The sequence below is a fragment of the Anomaloglossus baeobatrachus genome, chromosome 3 (genome assembly GCF_048569485.1).
Source record: "Anomaloglossus baeobatrachus isolate aAnoBae1 chromosome 3, aAnoBae1.hap1, whole genome shotgun sequence".
NCBI classification, from domain to species: Eukaryota; Metazoa; Chordata; class Amphibia; order Anura; family Aromobatidae; genus Anomaloglossus; species Anomaloglossus baeobatrachus.
The window spans coordinates 373,017,762-373,039,703 of record NC_134355.1 but is presented as its reverse complement, the minus strand read 5'-3'; the positions used below and the strand labels follow the sequence as shown (position 1 = coordinate 373,039,703).

At 40.0% G+C, this 21,942-nt stretch overlaps 1 protein-coding gene across 1 annotated transcript in view; it reads right to left on the bottom strand.

Moving 5' to 3' along the window:
- The window catches only part of SNAP91 (synaptosome associated protein 91), a 198,609-nt gene that overhangs the window by 12,240 nt on the left and 164,427 nt on the right, over positions 1 to 21,942 (bottom strand). The window contains exons 20-22 of the mRNA XM_075341499.1: positions 21,042 to 21,125; positions 13,929 to 14,009; positions 13,453 to 13,620 (exon numbers count right to left, since the gene is read on the bottom strand). Coding sequence (XP_075197614.1) covers positions 13,453 to 13,620; positions 13,929 to 14,009; positions 21,042 to 21,125 — 333 coding nt within the window. The remainder of the gene's footprint in view (positions 1 to 13,452; positions 13,621 to 13,928; positions 14,010 to 21,041; positions 21,126 to 21,942) is intronic.

Sequence of the window (21,942 nt, the reverse complement as noted above, 5' to 3'; positions counted from 1 at the left end):
TGGAAACCTGACTGTCAGTCAGGTGGAACTTAAGAAAAAAAGTGAAGGAAAATCCAGCATCCGCATATAAAATTAGAACTTTATTGAAAAAAATTTAAAACTAGAAAAAACCATGACAATATTCCAAGTAGACTAGATAGTAGACTAGACGTATCTAGTCTACTTGGAATATTGTCATGGTTTTTTCTAGTTTTAAATTTTTTCAATGTGGATTTTCCTTCACTTTTTTCCCTCACACTAAGGCTGGACTCACTAGTTATGTTAGAGCATCGGATGTGATATGCTAATGACCCCTGGCTCAGGCTCTGCTGCGAGCATGAGCTGAGTTTCATGTGATTGTGACCCGATCTTTCAATCAGGACACAGCTGTGAAGCTGAGGGCGGACACTGTGGAGGAGCGGGAGGGGTTAATCTCCCCCATTGTCAGCCTGTGCGTATATCGCATTGCACTGGGATAACATCCGAGTGCATTCCGATGTTTCTCTCGCACCCATTCACTTGAATGAGTGCGAGGGATACGGCTCTAGCAAAAAATCTCAGAATGTTGCCGCTTTTCTCGCATCCAGAATCTGGATGCGAGAAAAGCTGACCAACTGCTCTCCCTCAATGACTAACATAGGTCCGAGTGCAATGCGAGATTTTCTCGCATTGCACTCGTCCGTTTTTCCCGCTCGTGTGAGCATGCCCGAAGACTAAGGGGGTACTTTGCACACTACGACATCGCAGCTGCGATGTCTGTGGGGTCAAATCGAAAGTGACGCACATCCGGCGTTGCTGTCGATATCGGAGTGTGTAAATAGTTTTTGATACGATTAACGAGCGCAAAAGCATCGAAATCGTATCATCGGTGTAGTGTGGGTCATTTCCATAATTTCGGAAGGACCGATGTTACGATATTGTTCCTCATTCCTGCAGCAGCACACATCGCTGTGTGTGAAGCCACAGGAGCGAGGAACATCTACCTGCGTCCTGCGGCTCACGCCGGCTATGCGGAAGGAAGGAGGTGGGCGGGATGTTTACGTCCCACTCATCTCCGCCCTTCCACTTCTATTGGCCGCCTGCCGTGTGACGACGCTGTGACGCCGCACGACCCATCCCCCCTAGTAAGGAGGCGGTTCACCAGCTTGAGCGACGTCGCAGGGCAGGTAAGTCCGCGTGAAGCTGCCGTAGCGATAATGTTAGCTACGGCAGCTATAACACCATATTGTATGTGCGACGGGGGCAGGGACTATTGTGCTCGGCATCGCAAGCATCGGCTTGCGATGTCGTAGTGTGCAAAGTACCCCAAAGTCTTTCCTGGCACTTGTTTTCTGATTAAATCAGCTGCCAAGTTCCTCTAACAGCCGCGGGTGGAGATCCACCAGCGGCTGTTAACCAATTAAATGCTGCTGTCAATCTCCGATAGCAGTATTTCACATGCACTGGTAGGAAGCTTGTCCTTGATCCTGCTCATTGGCGCATCTGTCACGTGATCACGGGTCGCCGATGGGTTCCCATGACAGCCTCGGGACAGCTCATGACCCTTACGCCAGTCATCACAATCCTCCTGTGAATGCCAGCTGCAAGACCGGAATTCACAGATCACAATTTCTGCTATATAGAGCAGTGCTGATTCACTACTCTGCATAGCACAAGCAATCGACTGATCAAAATTTCAAGTATCCCAATTAAACTAGGAAATACAAGGGAAAAAAAAATTGCTTTATTCAGAAATTTGTCAATGATGTAACTAGAAAAAAAATAAAAAAATAAATCAAAGATGCCAGAATTCCGCTTATTGGGTTGCCAATCATTATAATAAAGAGCATTAACGGGGGTCAAAACATTGTATCTACCTCAAAATGGTGTCATGAAAAACGTCAGCTCAGTACGCTAAACTAACTACATATAATAAATTGTGGAATTGAACTTTTTTGCAACTTCACCACACTTAGAGTTTTTTTTTTCCCCCCATTTTCCAGTACACTATGAGTCAGAAAGAATGGTATCATTCAAAAGTACACTTAGGGATGTATCCTGACGACCATGTGAGAAACATGTACAGATAACGCCCACCATACCACTCAAACCACAAAATATTCTGTGGAAATGTGGAAAGAACTCTGGAGCAGAAGGAGAAAGGAGGTGAGCAGAACACTGACTGGGATGATGTACGGTGCCATATCTGAACAAGTAACTTAAAATATACAAAGTGTTAATATGTTCCTCACAAAATGGACGACCTTGAAAATAGGTCATGGCAAAATAAGGTTGAAGGATGTGACCCAGTCTTGTATGTTGAATCCTGGCTGTTGGATAAGTTTAGTAAGGCCTGTTAATCTTCACCATAGAACGTGTACAAAGAGTACCTGGGTCGTCCAGGTCCACTTGATACCACACCCCATCCTATTATAAAATAAAACTACTTCACTTCAGGAGATAGAGATTGGTTTTGCAGAAAGCAAGAGATAATCAAGAATTTTCCATCAATGACTATGGTGAACATATATGTCCAGACAGCGCAATTCTTCTCTCTTAACAGCCTTCAGCTTAATCGCGAGCTATGGCGACTTGATGGATGAACACTTTATAGGAAGATCGATCTTACAGTCATATGAAAAAGTTTGGGCACCCCTATTAATGTTAACCTTTTTTCTTTATAACAATTTGGGTTTTTGCAACAGCTATTTCAGTTTCATACATCTAATAACTGATGGACTGAATAATATTTCTGGATTGAAATGAGGTTTATTGTACTAACAGAAAATGTGCAATTCGCATTTAAACAAAATTTGACAAAAACAAAAGTGCAAAAGTATGGGCACCCTTATCAATTTCTTGATTTGAACACTCCAAACTACTTTTTACTGACTTACTAAAGCACTAAATTTTTTTTCTAACCTCATTGAGCTTTGAACTTCATAGGCAGGTGTATCCAATCATGAGAAAAAGGTATTTAACCCCTTAACGACTGCGGGCAGTAAAATTACGTCCTAGCGGTCATAACCTTACTGCCCGCGGTCTGCCGGCAGCATCATGCTGCGATCGGCACACATCTCAGTTGATTTTCACAGCTGAGATGTGTGCCTGCTAGGCACGAGCAGAATCGTTATCTGCTTGTGCCGTTTAACCCCTTATATGGCGCTGTCAATATGTGACAGCGCCATTATAAGCGCGATCGCGGTAAAATTTTACTTACCGCCCGATACCGGAAGTCACGTGACGCAATCACGTGACTCCCGATAGTTGTCATGGTAGCACAGGGTCATGTGATGACTCCAGTACTACACCTGACTTGGTTTCACTTTCGCTGTGCCAGTGGCACAGCAAAAGAGAAAGAGCGTATCTGCTGTTTACAGCCTTGTAGCTGTGATCAGCAGATACTGCAGAGCGATCGGAATGCTGATCGCAATAGCCCCCTGGGAAGACTAGTAAAATAAAAAAAAAAAAAAAAAAAAAGTTAAAGTTTTAAAAAATTAAAAAAAAAACAAAAAAATACTAAAAAAAAGTTCAAATCACCCCCCATTCGCCCCATTGAAAATTAAAGGGTTAAAAAAAATAAAAAATATACACACATTTGGTATCGCCGCGTTCAGAAACGCCTGATCTATCAAAATATAAAATCAATCTGATCAGTATACGGCGTAACGGCAAAAAAATTCCAAACGCCAAAACGACATTTGTCGCCACAACTTTTGCGCAAAATGCAATAAGAGGCGATCAAAACGTAGCATCTGCGCAAAAATGGTACCGTTAAAAACGTCAGCTCGAGACGCAAAAAATAAGCAGTCACTGAGCCATAGATCCCAAAAAATGAGAACGCTACGGGTCACGGAATATGGCGTGCGCCACTTTTTTAACCCCTTATATAAAAGTAAACCTATACATGTTTGGTGTCTACGAACTCGCACTGACCTGAGGCATCCCACCCACACATCAGTTTTACCATATAGTGAACACAGTGAATAAAATATCTCAAAAACCATAGTGCTATTGCACTTTTTTTTGCAATTTTTCTGCATTTGGAATTTTTATTGCCGTTTTCTAGTTTCATTTAAAATTACAGCTCGTTCCGCAAAAAATGAGCCCTCACATGACCATATTGACTGAAAAATAAAAAAGTTACGTCTCAGAAAAAGAATGGCGAAAAAAAAAACGGAAAGCGAAAAATCGGCCAGTCGTGAAGGGGTTAAGGTGGCCACTTGCAAGTTTTTCTATTTGAATCTCCTATGAAGAGTGGCATCATGGGCGCCTCAAAACAACTCTCAAATGATCTGAAAACAAAGATTATTCAACATAGTTGTTCAGGGGAAGGATACGAAAAGTTGTCTCAGATTTAAACTGTCAGTTTCCACTGTGAGGAACATAGTAAGGAAATGGAAGAACACAGGTACAGTTCTTGTTAAGCCCAGAAGTGGCAGGCCAAGAAAAATATCAGAAAGGCAGAGAAGAAGAATGGTGAGAACAGTCAAGGACAATCCACAGACCACCTCCAAAGACCTGCAGCTTCATCTTGCTGCAGATGGTGTCAATGTGCATCGGTCAACAATACAGCACACGTTACACAAGGAGAAGCTGTATGGGAGAGTGATGCGAAAGAAGCAGTTTCTGCAAGCACGCCACAAACAGTCTCCTTAGGTATGCAAAAGCACATTTGGACAAGCCAGTTACATTTTGGAAGAAGGTCCTGTGGACTGATGAAACAAAGATTGATTTGTTTGGTAATACAAAAAGGAGTTAGTCATGGAGGCAAAAAAAACACGGCATTCAAAGAAATTCACTTGCTACCCACAGTAAAATTTGGAGGAGGTTCCATCATGCTTTGGGGCTGTGTGGCCAATGCCGGTACTGGGAATCTTGTTAAAGTTGAGGGTCGCATGGATTCAACTCAATATCAGCAGATTCTTGACAATAATGTGCAAGCATCAGTGACGAAGTTACGCAGGGGATGGATATTTCAGCAAGACAATGATCCAAAACACCGCTCCAAATCTACTCAGGCATTCATGCAGAGGAACTATTACAATGTTCTGGAATGGCCATCCCAGTCCCCAGACCTGAATAACATTGAAAATCTGTGGGATGATTTGAAGCGTGCTGTCCATGCTCGGCGACCATCAAACTTAACTGAACTGGAATTGTTTTGTAAACAGGAATGGTCAAATATACCTTCATCCCGGATCCAGGAACTCATTAAAAGCTACAGGAAGCAACTAGAGGCTGTTATTTCTGCAAAAGGAGGATCTACAAAATATTATGGTCACTTTTATGTTGAGGTGCCCATACTTTTGCACCGGTCAAATTTTGTTTAAATGCGGATTGCACGTTTTCTGTTAGTACAATAAACCTCATTTCAATCCAGAAATATTACTCAGTCCATCAGTTATTAGATATAAGAAACTGAAATAGCTGTTGCAAAAACCCAAATTGTTAGAAAGAAAAAAGGTTAAAATTAATAGGGGTGCCCAAACTTTTTCATATGACTGTATGCAAGCCTAGATAAGAGGACATCTTGGTGAACCTATCTTGATAATATCAAGCCATTGGGTTGCTGGTCTTACTCTTCCCCTTCTTCCTTCTATTTTCTAACTAGGATGTCCTTTTCCAGTGATTGGACACATCATACAAAGAAAGCAAAGTATGTTTTCGAGGCCTGAATCCCATAAAAAGCCGAGTCTTTTGACTTTATACCCCAAAACCGCAATGACCTAAGGGCCACCCTTCAAGAAAATTGGGATGCCATGCTTTAGCAGACAATAACTCGACTTGTGAAATATACCCACCACTGTTGTTGGGTTTTGTTTCACTAAATTGTTTCAGTTCAGGAAATCACCATTGCATGCTTCTACTTAAATGCCTTCTACTTTTTACACCTTACATAAATTTCTCCCAAAAGACAAATATCCATAACTTTTTGTGAGTAGTGTATGAGTCCCTGCTATGTACTGTGTAAATGTTGTTTCTGACCATACAGGAACGTGGTCTGATCATGCCACATCTCCTGGGCAGAGGAAGAAAAAAGAAAAAGAAAAAAAGTATAAAAACATTACAGTACAGGATCGCAAATAATTCGTGCTTTACAGGTAAAACATTCTTTAAAAAGACAGGGAATAGAATCAGCAATGATCCTGTGCCGTAATGTAGGCTCTATTGTGTATCCTCCCCAGCCAGGAGATATGGTATGATCAGACCATGTCCCTGTACAGTCCATCACGGTCATTTCACAGTACATAGCAAGGGCGCATTTTATAAAGATTATCCCAGCACGGGAACATTTTATTTACGGTATTTTTTTAAACACATCAAATTGTGGAACTTAATTATGCCAAGATCTCTTGATAAAGTGAACTTTAAAATTAACGGTTTGTGGGGAAACCCCTTTAAGAGCTTATTGCATTGGTTTAAGGTCTTATTCGACATTTTTCAATACCAGAGGGTTAGTCCCCTAGTTGTATGGTGTTTAAAATGGGTTCTTAAAAGGCAGATTAGAAACAGTCCTATGTAAATCTCTAACACTTGCTGCATACTTATCACTGGAGGAGTATTAACGGTGCTGAGTGCCAAGTAACAGATTGTAGAGAAAAACTCACCAAAGCAACAGTGCAGCACAGCCCCAGCATGGAAAGTGCCAAAATGAAAGGAAAGAAAATGAAAGTAGTACAAAGTGATAGCACGATGACAGCCCAAGCAGTTATAGAAAAGACAGAATAGCTCTAAATTTCATTATCATGTGCCATGCATAATGCAAATATACAGCTTGATCATAAACCTCAACTGCATTATAAACTAAGCATGCAATCTCAGTCATGCAGATCAAACACTTAAAGTGTAAGAACAAAATATTAAAAAATATCTAAAACAATATAAAAACATTCTGGTTATTTAAAAATCTGTGTGTGTATTTAAAATGCATTAAAAGGAGAACTCCCATCAAAATGTATTATACTCTAATATATTGCTTTCACCATATTTTATGGCAATGTATACTTACTACTGCTCATTCTGCCCTTTTAGCAAGTTAATTCTTCTCTTTTCCATTAGGTCTATAACATCACGTGATTAAAAAACAGACTAACTGAATGCTTCGAAGTTCTATGCAGAAACAGGAAGTCTCTTTTTCCTGTAGGAGTCAGAGCAAAATTCAATGGTGGATGGCAAGAGCTAGATCAGGAGTTGAAACGGGTGATGACTCATGCAGGCAAAAGAGAATTCCTTTTTCTACACATAGAAGAGAAAACAGAATAATTAACTGGGTAGAAAGGCAAAATCATCAATTGTAAGTACACAGTTCTATATAATATGATGATTGTAATATATTAAAAGGACAAAAACTTTGATGACAGTTAGTTTAAGTAATCCAAGAGGTTTTATATAATGCTTCAAAAGATTAGCCAATATCCTCAACTCCCAGGGTCCTATCAGATAGGCATCTTCCCTTCAGCTGCTGTAGGTGGTTTATGATGCCTTCAGCTGCTGCCATTAATATCCAGCCAGACAAAAAAAAAAAAATAAAATCTATAGATCACAGGATATCAAATGACATTGATCCTTCTTTAGGCAAAAATATAGTTTACATAAACTATAAAATAAAAATATAGTTTAGATTGATTTTTATACCATAATCAATGCTACTTTTTAGACTTTAAAACCATATGACCGTTAAATATATAAAATGTGTATTTGTAAAAATTCATACCAATTAAAAAAAGTATATCGGTCTATAACCCCAATTCTAAAAAGATGTTTTAAGTGTAAAAAAAAAATAATAAAAAAATGCAGCGATTTGGAAACTCCTTATAGTCATATTTTATTCACAACAGAACATATATCGGAAGTTGAAAACTAGACTTTTTTTTATTTAATTTGAACAAATTTACTTTAATAGAAATTGAAGGTAGCAACACATCTCAAAAAAGCGGGGCCAGGGATAACAAAAAGGATGGAAAATAAGTGGCAATAATGAAAAACCACTGGAGGGTCAATTTTCAAGTAGGTCATATGACTAAAAGCATAAAAAAACATTTATATCGAGGCAAAGTCTCTCAGAAGCAAAGTTAGTCAGAGGTTCATCAATCTGTGAACATCAACATCTAAAAATTGTTTAACAATTTCAGAAAAAAGGTTTCTCAATGTCTTTGCAATTTTATGAATATCCCACCATTTACATTGGGTCCACAGGCAGAACTGCATTAAAAATAGGCATGTTTGTGTAAATTACTTCCAGAAATCATTGTCTTAACACAAGTTGCAGTGCAATCCACAAATGCAAGTTAAAGCTTTATCATGCAAAGAGTAAAACATATCAACAATCCAGAAATTCCTTCTCTAGGCCAAAGCTCATTTAACACTGTTGTGAAAAGACCAAATTATTCAAACCTAACAAGTTCCTTAATATAGCAATAACTCTGGAATGCTTCAATATATCCCAGTGATTAGGATATTGTTTTTTTTTCATGACATATTAGGCCTTAGGTTAAGAGTAAATTTAGGTCACCATGTTTTGCTTTTAATTCATAAATATATCAGAAATTTTCAAAAATGTAAAAAATTGTGCAATTTCTAAACTTTGATTAATTATCCCTTTAATCCAGACAAACTTTTCTGTAGTATGATTAACAGCTACTTTGTTTGCTTTATACTTGCACACTTTGCATATTTGTAAAATGTTTTTTTTAATGTTAGGATAGTAGAAGGTTTAAAAAAATGGTAGAAACAGCAGAAATATTTCATTTTATCAATGATATTTACAAAAAGTACTGTACTTTATTTTTAAAAAGACCTATTCAGTTCTTTTTTTATAAAACCTATTTGCCGCCCCCCACCCCACAAAGTGATATTTTAGTAACAGCGCTCCTCAACATATTCAAAATGAAATCAGAGTTTTTAACCTTAGGCGCTTTTCAGGAATTAAAGCAAAGTGACATGACAGGAATGATAATGTTATTTTTATCACCTAAATGTTGCCAACTTCTGAACAAGTCACTATATCTGCAATGGCAGAACAATGGCCAATGAAAAACATCAGGACCACACAGTCATGGTATCAGGGTGCCGATGGGGTAAAAGAGGAAGCCTCCATACTATTAACCATCTAAATGCCATAGTCACGATTGGAAGCAGAATCTGAGGGGTTAAATAGCCATGGTCGGTGCCAACACTGATAGTGGCTGATACAGGTTGTCAGCTATAATATAAAGCAGACAGCTCCTGAATTTTCACCTGTTGGGGGTTGCTATTACCTTATATCCCAGGTTAGTATAAAGACGTATTGGTGGTAACTAAGGGTTTGAAATGGAAGGAGGCAAAAATTGAAAAAAACTACTCTGTGGTCAGACTAATCAAAATTTGAAATTTTGAAATACGGAAACCATGGAAGCAGTTTGTTATAGACTCGAGCGAGAGGAGAGGGACCATCCAGCTGGTCATCAGCGCATAGTTCAAAAGCCTGCATCTCTAATGGTATGATTTTGCATTAGTAGCTTACACATCTTGAAAGGCATAATTAATTTTACTCATTATATAGAAGTTTTAGAACACGTACTTCCATCCAGATAACACCTATAGATCAGGTAAAGTCTTGTTTATTCAGCAAGACAATGCTAAATCATATCCATCACAATGGCATGACTTCTCAGAAGAAGAGTTCAAGTAATGAACTGGCCACCTGTCTACCAGACCTTTTACCAATAGAAACCATTAGACGTAATACGGAAAAAAAATTCTGGCAAATAAAACGCAGGACTGTTGAGTAGCCAGAGAAGAATGGGGTATTCCTCTCCCAAAACTTGGCCCTTTCCCACCTTTGACGTGTTGCTGCTATCAAATTTCTAAGTGATTTCATAATGGCAGAAGTTTCTGATGTGTGTTCTATGTTGTGCTGTGAAAAAAAGATTGTTGTAAGATTTCCACATCATTATTCTCTTCAGAATTTACCTGGCATCCCAAGTATTTTGGAATTAGGTTTGTATTTTCGTGTCATGTTGGGATCTGAAATTTCTGATATGCATTTTGTATCTAAAAATTAATCTGGTTGATACAACCCTGTATTGCTCATTTGCATTTGTACATTGATGCAGTTGTAATTCTTATTTATCTCTTTTACTGATAGAGGGAAAATAGAGGGTCTCAAAATCTGGGAGTTAATTTTGATTAGACCGTTTTCAGGGCCAGCTTCAAGTTTCTGGGCATTTAGGTTGCAAAGAACAAAAGATCCCCAAATGATTTAACTTATTTCATCCAGATAAACAATACAACATGAACGTCAACCGTGTTCATCATGCATTTGCCTTGATTTTCGTCTGCAGTGTGTGATCTTTAGTATAATTTAATAAAAAATAGTGCAATTTTTATTGAAAAAACACCCCTCCTCCAAAAAAATGCCATAAGTAAACATACCCCAAGGAGTATGTAATTTAACCTTAACCTTTAATATTCTTGACAAAAGTGTGAGTGCTTTACTTTTTCAGAGAGCCTGTAGAAATTATTGATTATTTGTCAGTATATACCAGCACAATAAGATTGTGAAGAATGAGGTATTTAGGCACAAAAAACTCATATCAGACAGCAATGCAGCCTGTGGCTCACTGTTAAAATGGAACCTGTTAATTGTTTGTTTTTTTTTCAGTATTGAACCAAAAGTATTACCTTCTGCAGCTCCTGGGCTACATTCTATGAAGGTGCACCTTGCTCCCGGACTCCCTTTGCAGACCAGACAAATACCTTTAAAAAAAATCTGCCGCCAAGTATGTAAATTAACCATTCTGGTTGGATGGGAGTTCTTTTTTTAGTCTCTGTACGTCCTTTTGCCGCTCTTCGCCATCCTCTGACATGGATGACGACTCCATTATCATCTACGTACCTGGGCAAAATCATGTTCCTGCGCAGTCATTCCCGGCTCGCGCAGGCGCACTTCGCTCTGCCCCATTGCGGGCAGAGCCAAAAACTAAGGTGCGCTTGCGTGAGTCGGAGCTCTCTCACAATCTCGTGCCTGCGCAAAGAGCCTTGAATGCCTGTGGGGTCTGCAAGGGGAGTCAGGGAACAAGTTGCACCTTCATAGAATGCATCACAGGAGCTGCAGATGGTGATACTTTTAGTTCAATACTGAAAAAAACTGGTGACAAGTTCCCTTCAACGTTTCTACCTGCAATCCAGGAAGTCCAGAGACAGCTGAAATTAAGCTAAAACTTCTACAGCTACTCCATAGACAGGAGAAGAAGAAGTAGAGCCGAAAACAGCAGTGAGCCGTCCCACCTCAAGTACGCCATGCATCTGTCTAACCTGATGCTACCCTATGCCTGGTCTTGGCTACAAAGTGACCAACAATGATATTTACTATAGCCAAAAATCTTCAATAAACATTCATCTTCTGTGCCCACAACCTGCACCTGAAACTTCTGGAACCTCAAAACATTGCAATATAAAAAGGTTTCCTTTTTGTGTTTGTGTCCTTTCCAGTCCCATTTAATTATTGAATGAACTTTTATATGTGCAAAGACTTGCTGCTAAAATGTTGTATAAAACCTGTACCCCAGCTATCACTAACGGTGGGTGAAATCGTACTGAACACATCTCCAATTTTCTAAGTAAATAGATTTCTTTAAGGAGCTATTGACATTAATTTATCATCACCAAATGTCGGTAACAACCCATCCAATCTACACAGGCAAAGGAATCACATCATAGAGGTCTATAAATGTGTGCAATAATGAGAAATGACACATAGATCACTGTCTTGCTGAAATGTCCACCGTTGTTTTATCTTCATCACCCTCATAGTTGGCAATAGATTTTTATCAAGAATGTCTTGGCACATTTGACTATTCATCCCTTTTTGAATCACATTAAGTATACCAGTGCTGCATGTTAAAAAACAGTCCCACATTGATATTCCCACCTCCAAACTTCACTGTTTGTAAGGTGTTTTGGGGGGCAAATATGCAATGCCTTTTGGCATTCCAACATGGTGTGTATTATAGCATCGAAAAAGTTCAATTTTGTTGTCATCTGACCAGTATTTCACAGGTTTGTCTAAATGTCATTGAGCAAACTGTAAAAAGGGCTTGAATATGCTTTCTGTTTGACAAAGGAGTCTTGCTTAGTGAGCGCCCATACAGGCCATGGAGGTTAAGTGCATTACTTATTGCTTTCTTTGAAACAATTGTACTTTGTCAGATCTTTCTGTAGCTCTCCACAGGTGGTCCTTGGACAACTCCTCTTCTATTTCTTTTTACTCATCTGTTTGAAATCTTGTGGTAAGCAGCACTTGGTGGTGGCCGGTTGAAGGTGAAATTATGTTCTTTCCACTTCCAGATTATGGCCCCAACAGTGCTCACTGGAGCCTTCAATAGTTTAGAAATTCTTTGTAACCAATACCATCAGTAGGTTTTTCAACAATAAGGTTGATAAAGGTCTTGAGACACCTCTTTGGTTTTATAAATCATAAAAGTTTTTTTGTGTGGCATTTTGTATAGGTCATCAGCTGAACCAGTTGACATTTATCTTTAAGTGGCAAGATTGCTTTCCAATTACTGATAGGTGCTAAAAGCCATGTAAAGTCATGACACCAGCTGAAATCTTTCATGTTTTCAATACTTTTTCCCTCCACGTCATTTGTCATTATTACACATCACTAAATTTATGGACAACTAGGGTTTAATTTGCGTTTGTAGATTGGACGGGTTGTTAGCAACATCTAGTGAGAAATTCATGTCAATACCACCTTAGAAATATATTTACTTAGAAAATTGGTGATGTTTTCAATACTTATTTCACCTGATATAGGTCTGGTCTACACATACAAATTTACAAAGACCTTCAATCAGTGAATTCACATGTCAGGTAATTTCCACCATCATACCTTTTTACAGTCATATTACCTACAAAGTCATAGAGTGTAAAAACTCTAGAATTTCCACATTGTGAATCATATATAAAAGCAAATGCTGACAAAATGTATCGAAAAGCGATTGATAACACTGCCTATTTTGATCTGCACAAGATCTAATAAATGAGGCGGATTGATGGATTGATGTAGAAGATTACGAATAATGAAATCCAATGAATTAGAAGTAACTGTTTAAATGATCAAGAACTATGGTAGCAAATATTCTACAAAGAAGAGCCACTTCTCAAGTGAAATTCGCAGATTTTTTTTTTAAATAATAATATGTAACGTTTTCCAGAAAAGCGAATCTTTAGTTTATTCTAGCTTTCAATACTGAATATTAAAATCTATGGCTGGCCTCTGTGGTCAAATACTAGTGATGCTTTCATGTACAAGTAGTGTCAGTAGTGCACAACTATGCCATTTTTAAAGTGAAGACATGTGTCAGTAAAAAGTAAAATCAATTCTAAAATCTAAAAAAAAACAACCAAAAAATATTGTAACTATGTAAACACATTAGATTAAATTACTACCTGAAAGTTTAGATAAAACATAAGCAACATTAGGTTTTGCTATACACTTAGCCTCACCTGAAGCATCAAAGGTGCTGCCCGATGTTGTGGTTGCAGCTGGAGCCGCAGCAGGGGCAGCAACTGGCTGACTGGCTCCAAACGCAGCATCAAAGCCTGGCTGAATTATGTTATTCTGTGCAGGGGCAATCGGTGCAGGAGATGGTGAAATAAATGACCCTCCAAATCCTAGAGAAATACAGACATTTGTAAACATCTTCCGATTTTTTCTGTTTAGTGCTCTAAACCTGTCTCTAAAGCACAGGACGATAAACCTTCGCCAACAGAAAACAATGACACATTGCTCTGTTTCACTAAAGTGCAAACCACACACAACCTGTGGACAGAAGTCACAGTTTTTTGGAAGAAATTAAGACTTTGAGAGACATATGTAACTCCTGTAAAGTGCAGAATTTGGATGATTTATAAAACAGGAAAGGATATCCGAAAATCCAATTTAGAGGTAAAACATACATTTTTTAGCAAATTATAGTTACCAGCCAGTAGATCTGCTGAAGCCGATGAACCTGTAGGTGCCAAAGTTGCAGGCTGTGGTTCAGTAACACTTCCAAAAGCATCTGTCATGTTACCATTGAAGACAGATAAAAAAAAAAAAAAAAAAAAAAAAAAAAGAAGAGAGAGAAGAGGTCACAACATAATTTAGACAAATTAGTTTTGTTAAAAAGCAACAAGACAGGTCTTGTTATAACCAGAATGACTGGTAAAGAACATGATCAAATGCTTACATTTCTAATTCTGGAAATAGTCCACTATAGCTTAGTCCAGACAAAGGCTAAGGGCATAGGCAGACGGCCATAGAGTTTCTCTCATCCAAGAGAATTGGACAGATTATGCTAAGGACACTGCTCAAATTCTAATCAGAATTTGATCCAAGTGTCAGCATAGGGTGAGAGAATTGGAGACCATTGTGGGAAGATGGAGAAATTTTGTTCTCAATCTTCTTTATTCTGCGAGTCCATGGAAATCAGACTGTAGTCAGATGTCATCCAATTGCAGTGCGATGATTTCCACAGACTCATGGACTTGGATTACAGAGTGCAATCCCAATATCAGATCAAACTTGGGCATGCACGGCCGCAAAATCTGACATGTGAGCGGCCCCATAAACTAATATTAATCCCAGTACAGGTCGACTTTTTTTTTTTAGAATGCACCAAGACAATATGCTCGTCTACCCCTGCGCTAACAGAAAAACTCAGTGAAAATAAACAATTTATAATCGATATCAGCGAACCTTCTGAAATTCTAGCTCACCATCATTGGTGTGTGCAACTGATTTCCTGTGAATTGCAAGTACTCAAATTGGTCTGAAATCATGTGTATACAGACGGCTCAAGGGTTACAAACCATATACAGTTAGGTCCAGAAATATTTGGACAGTGACACAAGTTTTGTTATTTTAGCTGTTTACAAAAACATGTTCAGAAATAAAATTATATATATAATATGGGCTGAAAGTGCACACTCCCAGCTGCAATATGAGAATTTTCACATCCAAATCGGAGAAAGGGTTTAGGAATCATAGCTCTGTAATGCATAGCCTCCTCTTTTTCAAGGGACCAAAAGTAATTGGACAAGGGACTATAAGGGCTGCAATTAACTCTGAAGGCGTCTCCCTTGTTAACCTGTAATCAATGAAGTAGTTAAAAGGTCTGGGGTTGATTACAGGTGTGTGGTTTTGCATTTGGAAGCTGTTGCTGTGACCAGACAACATGCGGTCTAAGGAACTCTCAATTGAGGTGAAGCAGAACATCCTGAGGCTGAAAAAAAAGAAAAAATCCATCAGAGAGATAGCAGACATGCTTGGAGTAGCAAAATCAACAGTCGGGTACATTCTGAGAAAAAAGGAATTGACTGGTGAGCTTGGGAACTCAAAAAAGCCTGGGCGTCCACGGATGACAACAGTGGTGGATGATCGCCGCATACTTTCTTTGGTGAAGACGAACCCGTTCACAACATCAACTGAAGTCCAGAACACTCTCAGTGAAGTAGGTGTATCTGTCTCTAAGTCAACAGTAAAGAGAAGACTCCATGAAAGTAAATACAAAGGGTTCACATCTAGATGCAAACCATTCATCAATTCCAAAAATAGACGGGCCAGAGTTAAATTTGATGAAAAACACCTCATGAAGCCAGCTCAGTTCTGGAAAAGTATTCTATGGACAGATGAGACAAAGATCAACCTGTACCAGAATGATTGGAAGAAAAAAGTTTGGAGAAGAAAGGGAACGGCACATGATCCAAGGCACACCACATCCTCTGTAAAACATGGTGGAGGCAACGTGATGGCATAGGCATGCATGGCTTTCAATGGCACTGGGTCACTTGTGTTTATTGATGACATAACAGCAGACAAGAGTAGCCGGATGAATTCTGAAGTGTACCCGGATATACTTTCAGCCCAGATTCAGCCAAATGCCGCAAAGTTGATCGGACGGCGCTTCATAGTACAGATGGACAATGACCCCAAGCATACAGCCAAAGCTACCCAGGAGTTCATGAGTGCAAAAAAGTGGAACATTCTGCAATGGCCAAGTCAATCACCAGATCTTAACCCAATTGAGCATGCATTTCACTTGCTCAAATCCAGACTTAAGACGGAAAGACCCACAAACAAGCAAGACCTGAAGGCTGCGGCTGTAAAGGCCTGGCAAAGCATTAAGAAGGAGGAAACCCAGCGTTTGGTGATGTCCATGGGTTCCAGACTTAAGGCAGTGATTGCCTCCAAAGGATTCGCAACAAAATATTGAAAATAAAAATTTTTGTTTGGGTTTGGTTTATTTGTCAAATTACTTTTGACCTCCTAAAATGTGGAGTGTTTGTAAAGAAATGTGTACAATTCCTACAATTTCCATCAGATATTTTTGTTCAAACCTTCAAATTAAACGTTACAATCTGCACTTGAATTCTGTTGTAGAGGTTTCATTTCAAATCCAATGTGGTGGCATGCAGAGCCCAACTCGCGAAAATTGTGTTACTGTCCAAATATTTCTGGACCTAACTGTAGGTTTTGTATGTAAACAGAATTTGTATGCAAGGTGGTACAGGCCCAATTGCGCCATACGTCCTGACATCATAACCTTACAAAATGCAGTAATCTAAAAGGCGTGGAAGTGACCAGAACTCCTGGCCTATAGTGAAGGGGCTGGAGATGTGGCACACGACAGCAGAAAGACAACAGAGGGGAACAAATAGCTGGGCCATATGAGAGGTGAGGTATCTTTGTTTTCCCCATATCTTACTTTTCATAACCATGAGTTGAATGCAAATCTGATAACTCCGAGAATCCCTATAATACTATGAGGTCTACTAGGACTGTATAAATTTCATTTCAAGCACATACACCTTTACTAAATCTCAGTAGCCTTAGTGTTAAGCATTAATGAGTACACCCCAAATCAAATTGAAATCTTACTTTCCATAGAACATTTTTACAAAATAACAGATGCAGAAAATTTTTGATGTGGGGAGTATACATTTTTGCTTGACCACAATGATTTTAGAAAAAAAAGGACAGCACCAAGCCTTCTGGCTCTGGAATAAACAAGCTGATGTCATATTTTGCTAGATTTATCTTTTTACGTTCTTGAAAAATGACCTTTTCTAGAAGCTGGATGCTGGTTGGAGAGTGAACCTCAACTTGTCTAGTCAGAATTCCCCATAGGTGTTCAATAGGATGCAAGGGATTCAGTGGCCAAATAGGTCTCCTGTTGCATTTCTGAAGATCTGGGTTCAGATCAGATGCATGTTTTGGATTAATGTCATGTTAGAAAAGTGCACATTTACCAAGGGCACAGCGTGATGTCAGCATCATGAATTCACAGATGTATGGCTCTAGATTAAAATCAATGAAATGTAGCTCCCCAACACCATCAGCACGTATGCAGTCCTACATAAGGACACTGCCATCACCGTGTTTCACTCTGGACACCATGTTTTTTTTTCTAAATGCATGGTTCCTGGGCTGTATGAGTGCTCCTAGTGTAGGGGAGCCACATTTCATTGATGGCATCATGAATTCACAGATGTACTACACCATAGTGAAACAGAAGATGTTCTATCACGCTGTGCCCTTGGTAGACGTGCACGTGCCCTTGCTAGATGTGCACGTGCCCAACATAAGAATGATCAGAAACACACATCTAAGGCCACTGTTTCAGTTCTAAAAAACATGGTGTAAGTGATCTAGTGGCCAAGGCTCCTGATTTGGGTTCCAATTGAACACCTATGGGGAATTGTGAAGAGCCATGTTGAGCATCACGCTCCATCCAGCATCCAGGCTCTAAAAGAGGTCATTATTGAAGAATAGGTGGGGGGGGGATAAAATAAATAAATAGATAGATGTTGCAATATGTTGCCAATGTATTAATTCCATGCCAAGACGACTTGGTGCGGTCCTTAAAAATCATGGACAGCATACAAAACTAGATGAGGTAGTTTTTGATGTGGAGTGTATTCATTTTTGCATCAACTAATTTGAATAATTTTATGAGAGTTTTATTATTAACCTTACTTCCATGTTCTGGTTTACAAGATAATATAAAATGCTTTATTAGCCTCATCACGATATCCACTGTTAAATCACGCTGTAAACTCTGACAGCCAGATTTAACACGTAACAGCATAGGCCTGAGCCATTTTCAGCTCTCATCGGCGCATGTATGACGCGCTCATGGGTAGCTGATGGTAGATTGCTACGACACAGGGGATCTACTGAAGCTCCCCGTGCTTGTCATAGCAGCGCTTCTCTGAAACTGCCAGTGGTCGGGCTTCAAAAAGGTGATTGATTTTACTATCTACAGCAACGCAGTCTCATTGCTGTATATATAGCACAAGCAATCAGACTATCGTAGCTAATAGTCACCTAAGCAATTAAAAAAAACAACAAAAAAAACCCACATTAAAAAAAAAAAAGTTCAAATTGCCCCCCTTTTACCCCATTAAAAATAGATTAAAAAAAAACAAACAAACCACAAGTGCTATTGAGACCTACAGAAAAGTCATATCTATCAAAATCTAAAACTAATTAACATTATAATAATAAAAAATAAAATCAATATACTAGAACGCCAAGATTTTTTGGTCGTTGCAATACCACAAACAATGTGGTAACAAGCTGTCTATGTGGACAGAAAAACAAAAAAAAAAAAAAAAAAGTTATAGCTCTGAGAAGAAGGGGAGGAACAAACAAAGATTGAATTTGGCTTTGTTGCGAAGGGGTTAAACTCAGTCTTGTGAAAATTTTGGAAGTTGTTCTTATGTACTGCTAGATATTAAAATCTTACTTTTAAAAAAGGGGGTGTAGTTATTTATGATGAGCAGAATATATGGCAATGGGTAAAGAGATGGCAGCGTTCTTCACTGCTGTGTTGTCACACACTATCTGTATAGTTTCTTCAGTTTTATGGCTCTCTTGCTCTTTATTTCTATTGTTAGGCTGTGACGTCCTCTAGCCATTTTGATTCACCCCAAAATGACTTCTGCATTCCTTACCTCTGCTGCTAGGGTATGTGCGCACATGTGCGTATTACATGCAGTTACGCTGCGTTCTGCACCGCAGCGTAACTGCATGCGTCCTGCGTCCCCTGCACAATCTATGGAGATTGTGCAGGAGCCGTGCGCACGTGGCATGTTAGAACGCAGCGATTCGGCTGCTGCCCGAATCGCTGCGTTCTAAGAAGTGACATGTCACTTATTTCGTGCGTTCTGCATGCTGTCTATAGGGAGAGGCAGCATGCAGAGCGCACGAATCTGCCGGCACCATGCGCTTCAGAACGGAGCTTTTCAGCTGCGCTCTGAAGCGCACATTTTCGTTGCGGTGCAGAGCGCACACGTGCGCACATAGCCCTATACAGACTATGGAAAGGACTTACTGGTTGCTTGTGTTAAAACATGTGAAATGATAGCTACAAGGCACTATAGGGAAGCCCACCCATCTACACCTGAGGTCATGTAAGCATCCTCTGGCTGATAAAGTCTTCTGCTATGTGTAAAATGGCGGCCTCGGTTTTGGCAGTTCACGTGAACTAACTCACAAGTTTCATGTATTCGCTAGGGTTAGAAAATTTTAAGAATTCTACACAAATCTGATTAAGACGACATTATCAAACGGATTACTAAAAAGGGAATCTGTCAGCAGGTATTTTTCATTTAATCTGAGAGCAGCATGAGGTAGGAGCCTCTGATTCCAGCAATGTGTCATTTACTGCGTGGCTTCTTGTAGTATCAATAAAAGTAGAGTTTTATCATCAGGAGATCATCAATAGAGTACTAGCTGTCTCCTGCCATGTAGGACTTGTCTCTTGACAAGGAAGTCCATCTACAATTGTTGCCTAAAACTATTTTTAGTAGATACAGTGATATTATAGAGCTCAATAATAACAGTATGGACACTTCTATATACCGTGGTGGCAACAGATTATTTATTTTTTGAAGGATTCAGTTGGTCAGCGCAGTGTAGTGTTAAGAGTGTAGGGTTGGGCTGTTTAAAAAAAAACAAAAAACAATAAAACTTAAAAAGGAGGAGATGTGGACAAAATTACACCCAAGCTTCAGGCCTCTCATATGCAGCAGACGTTTATTGAAATGAATGGGAGTTATGGGAAATACTTAATGTTCATAAGGAATTGTTGAAACTCTTAGCTGGTTCGCCAACGCTTTTACATGCAGTAGCAAATGCTAGTCTAAAGGGGGCTTTACACACTGAGACATCGCTAATGCGGAGTCGTTGGGGTCACGGAATTCGTGACGCACATCCGGCCGCATTAGCGATGCCGTTGCGTGTGACACCGATAAGCGATTTTGCATCGTTGCAAATACTTGCAAAATCGCTAATCGGCGACATGGGGGTCCATTCTTAAAAATCTTTACTGCAGCAGTAACGAAGTTGTTCCTCGTTCCTGCGGCAGCACACATCGCTGTGTGTGACGCCGCAGGAACGAGGAAGCTCCCCTTACCTGCCTCCCGGCTGCTATGCAGAAGGAAGGAGGTGGGCGGGATGTTACATCCCGCTCATCTCCGCCCCTCCGCTGCTATTGGGTGGCGGTTCAGTGACGCTTCAGTGATGTCGCTGTGACGCCGCACGGACCGCCCCCTTAGAAAGGAGGCGGTTCGCCGGTCACAGCGACGTCGCCGGACAGGTAAGTATGTGTGACGGCTCTGGGCGATGTTGTGCGGCACGGGCAGCGATATGCCCGTGTCGCGCAACAGATGGGGGCGGGTACCCACACTAGCGATATCGGGACCGATATGGCAGTGTGTAAAGTAGCCTTAACTCTTTAACGGGGTTGTACCCTTTCAGTAAATTTGGGCTATAAGCTAGTTTTCCTTCTCTGGGCCAAGTGTCTGCTTTCTGCCGCTGCCTCGGTCTTTGTTATTTGTTCACATCGATGACTCGAGCTGCTGAGTTCATGGCTTCACTGCAGCGCTGTCAACATGACATTAGCAAACTTTTGCAGCGGCGGAGACACATAACTAAAAGCGGGGAGTGGAAATAAGGCGGCAGGTTTTTTTTCTATTATAAAACCCAAAAGTATTCTGAAATGGGACAATCCTTTTGATCCCTTGGCAAGAAAAAGTTGCATACCCACCTCCAAATAAGTCAATTACAGCTGCAGGTTCAGCCTTGGCTGGAGATGCGGTGGGCACAGGCGTTGGGGCAGCAAATGTGTCCACTGTAGCAATCACAAAATAAGACATCTTACCATATTACCTTGTAGAATTTTTTATTAAACACTTAAGACTTTTTTCAAAAACTTGTTACAAAGTGGGAAGGGAGGGGAGGGGTACTGGTTGTCCTTAAAAGGAATCAGTCCGCAGGGTTTACAGCCCCTAAGCTACTGTCATCTATGTAAAGTCGTTGTAATGTTGACTGAATCTATAACTTTGTTTTGAAAACCTTGTTTCAGTTTTTTGGAAAATCTACTGGAGAATAGAGAGGAGTGGACTTGTGGAAGTTCAGGTTCAGCCGGACTTTATCTAAAGTTCTGTTCTGGACCAGAACCTCATTGGAAGTCACTGATTGGGCAGTTCGGGTCTCCACCCATATACAGCCAGCCATAAACAAATCACGTCTGCGAGAGGGAGGGTGGGGTTGTTCGTTTTTGTGCACACTGCATCCGCTGATGCTGATTTCACCCCCAGTGAGAGCCAAGCACTGCAAGCTGCTTGCACTGTGACGAGCATCGAGCGTCCCCAAGCACAGCGATACTCACTTGAGTGGTTTGTGTAGGTAAACCACCAGAACTTTGAACCCAAACACTGAATGTTTTGTAAAGTCTGTGTTAGGTATGAACACCGAACTTTAAAGTTTCGGTCCGTTCATCTACTGGAGAATTTTAAAGCAAATTATCCACAAGCGCAACAGGTTAGCAATACATGTACGGCTCTCCGCCCTTCTTCCCTATTTCCCTCTTGCCCCCATGGCCAAGATTTCCTGCAGACACGGTCATTCCATGGGGCTCTTCAATAGTCCATTATCAGCAACTTACT